A 3001-nucleotide genomic window follows, 5' to 3' on the forward strand; every position below is an offset into this window, starting at 1 on the left:
GTGTCTAAAATCGATTGGCTGCCAAATGGTGGCCACTGGAGCGTGCACGGGAGGACTTTAACAAGAATTTTACAAGATTAACACTTAAAAACAATTATTTGTTTGCTTGAAATTATAGTAAAAGTGTGTCTCAGTCTAACATTTGCTTAATAAATGCACTTTGACGGTCAAATCAGCTGCATTTCAAAAGTCGATACGCGGAAGCGGGTGTGCGCAGAGGGACGACTTGCTATGCATTTCTTCCAAATTTAACACGATAAGCACCTAAAAACTATTATTTGTTAGCTCGACTTTATAGTAAAGGTGTGTCTCAGTTGAACTTTTACTTAATAAATGCACTTCAATGGTCAAATTAGCTGCATTTTGCCAGAGCGGTGCAGCAAAATGAAACTGATTTGATGATAGGTGGCTTGGTATGGCAAGCCGATTGTGCCATACTACTCTGGTGCCATCTAGTGGCTGAAAATGGTAGTGTTCAATATTTTCAGTCAGAATGAATGAAAACCATCATATCTCAGCCAAAAATTGATTTACAAATATGGGAAAAATATAAATAAGTTTGCTTCCATGTATAAGTCACTGGGCATGTAAATTATGCAAAAAACTGTGACTTATAGGCCGAAAAATATGGTAGTTGTGACAAAAACATCTGCACTTCATTTGCAGGAATATTCAGATTACATTGGTACATACATAAGCAAGTTCAGGTACCAAAGATTTTCTTGCAATTCTGTGTTTCCGGTAGTTGTAGTCCAGTGACCTTCAGGTTTCTGCCTCCCTGCTTCCTGTACATGTTACATGATGCTGCTCATTTGCTAGAGAGAGTTTGTATGTGTGAAACAGCTTCTTTAGTCCACTTTCCTTACTGTTAGAATCACAACTGAACAATATGCTGCCACAGTCAGGCAGTGGACTGAAACTGAGTGAAAATTTAGTCAAATCTAAAAGCAAACTTTGAAAGGTCCTCAGGAGGTCTGAAAAACAAGTAGTCAAGACAACTTTTAAGTGATGCGCTTCTGAGTTTTGGAAGAAAAATATTAGAGATGGTTCGAAACTTTTGCACAGTGCTGTACTTATACTGACATGGATGATGAGCTGTCAGACTTTTGGAGCTCTTTAAGCTTAGATTTCAGCTCACAGACGTATCCTGACTGATTCCTGAAACAAAAATCTGCATCTTTTTAGGTGCAACAACTGTTTGATGCACTGACAGCGTCTTCATATTTCACACAGAGACTGCTGAAAAGCAGATATCCTGACATTTCCTGTAAAAACCGCTGGAAAATGCAGAAATCTGACTCCCTTACCAAATACTGATGAGCAAAGCAGACCAAACCATGACTCTTCCACCGCCGTGCTTTACAGCTGGGATCAGGCTCTCCTTCTGCAGTGCCTTCTTTTATCCAGACAGTGTTCTGGCCTGGCCACTTAATTCAATTTAATTTACAAATCAGTGTTTTTAATGGTGATGTGTGTAAAAGTCTGATGAAGGATGTGCTGTTTCTGACTCATTACCATCTATAAAGTCATCTTTTATCTTTTAACAAGCTGTTCTGAATGAACGTTTGCATCATGTGACTGAGACCTTCAGACATCGCTCAGTTTTCCTTCTTCTCTTCTTTGCAGCGTTTCCCTCCAGGTCGAGATCGTTCCACATCATAAAGAGTAATAAAACTTCAGACGGTCTGAAAAGCTTTAAGGTAACAGTTTTTCTCTCACCGTTGGGAGCTCAGGTTTTGTGTAGTTCATCGGAGCCACTGGTTTCTCTTCTCCTTTCAGAGCTCAGCTGATCTGGAAACCAGCAGTAAGGAACGATTCCCTCCGCTGAGGAGCGAGGTGGTGTGTGCTTCGTGTTTTAAGCCCGTCCACCTCATACAGAGACGGCTGAGTGATGGGAGGGTTTATCACCGCAGCTGTTTCAGGTGCTGCTTCTGCACTTTACTTTACTGTACTGTACTTTAATTTACTGTCTTTGTTTGGCTTCCTGGTAACTTAATATTTCATGAACCCACTGAATGAGTTTTAATGGACTTGGATTGTAATCATTGGATGAACATTTCCAACTAATGAATCAGATGAACCGATGAATTCAAGATGGCCACCAAATCTAATCAACATTAGCCAGCACTAAAATAGCTGTACCTCAGTCAGTTTTACAAATATTGAGGTATGGTTTCATGTGGTAGTAGCAGAGCTTTGCAATATTCCACGAGTTTGAGCTTAAAAATGTCAGGGTTTGTCCAAAAGGCTTTAATTCTAGAATTTTGTAAGACAAGATGATATTAATGAAGACATCCATACCTTGATGTCATCAAGACATTTTAACAGAGGGAGAATGGAGGAGGAACTGTTTTAAGGGCAAATAAATCTGACAATTATCAGCATAATACTGGAATGAAATGCCATGTTTCCTCAGGATAGATCCCAAAGGCAGCAGATAGAGTGAAAATAGAAGGGGTCCAAGAATCGAGCCCTGTGGGACGCCACAGGAAAGAGTGGGGTTCCATCCATCCATCCATTATCTTTACCCGTTTATTCCATTTTGGGTCACGGGGGTCACTGGTGCCCATGTCCAGCAATCACTGTGCGAGGGGCGGGGTACACCCTGGATGGGTCGCAAGTCCATCACAGGGCCGAGTGGGGTTCCACTTTCTCAAAAAAAAAATTATTTATTGGGGACTGCCAGGCACCTATTATTCTACACCTCGGAAGTTTTAAGTAAAAGAAAAAGAAAACCACAGGTCTCATCCGAGAGATATGCTGGGCTCTGTAATCTCCTAGGGCTCTGTAGGCCTGGTCGGGCAAGGTGGGGGTGAGGGTCAGGCTGGGTAGGATTGGTTAGATTCAAGGTAAGGTGAAAGGGCAAGGGTCAAACCCCAGGGGAGTGGGGAGGTTAGAGAGGTGGGCTTGTGATCTGAAGATCGCCGGTTCACGCCCCGGCCCCGACAACATCAAAAATTGTGGGTGGGGTAGGTGAAACACCCACACTTGCCCCCACCCT

General features: G+C 42.2%; 1 protein-coding gene across 1 annotated transcript in view; it reads left to right on the top strand.

The window, feature by feature from the left end:
• LOC119421100 (MICAL-like protein 1) overlaps positions 1-3001 on the top strand; it is a 17240-nt gene that overhangs the window by 6847 nt on the left and 7392 nt on the right. The window contains exons 4-5 of the mRNA XM_037688497.1: positions 1627-1700; positions 1780-1922. Of these exons, the coding sequence (XP_037544425.1) occupies positions 1627-1700; positions 1780-1922 (217 nt within the window). The remainder of the gene's footprint in view (positions 1-1626; positions 1701-1779; positions 1923-3001) is intronic.

The sequence above is a fragment of the Nematolebias whitei genome, chromosome 15 (assembly GCF_014905685.2).
Source record: "Nematolebias whitei isolate Nwh7 chromosome 15, NemWhi1, whole genome shotgun sequence".
In the NCBI taxonomy this organism is placed as follows: domain Eukaryota; kingdom Metazoa; phylum Chordata; class Actinopteri; order Cyprinodontiformes; family Rivulidae; genus Nematolebias; species Nematolebias whitei.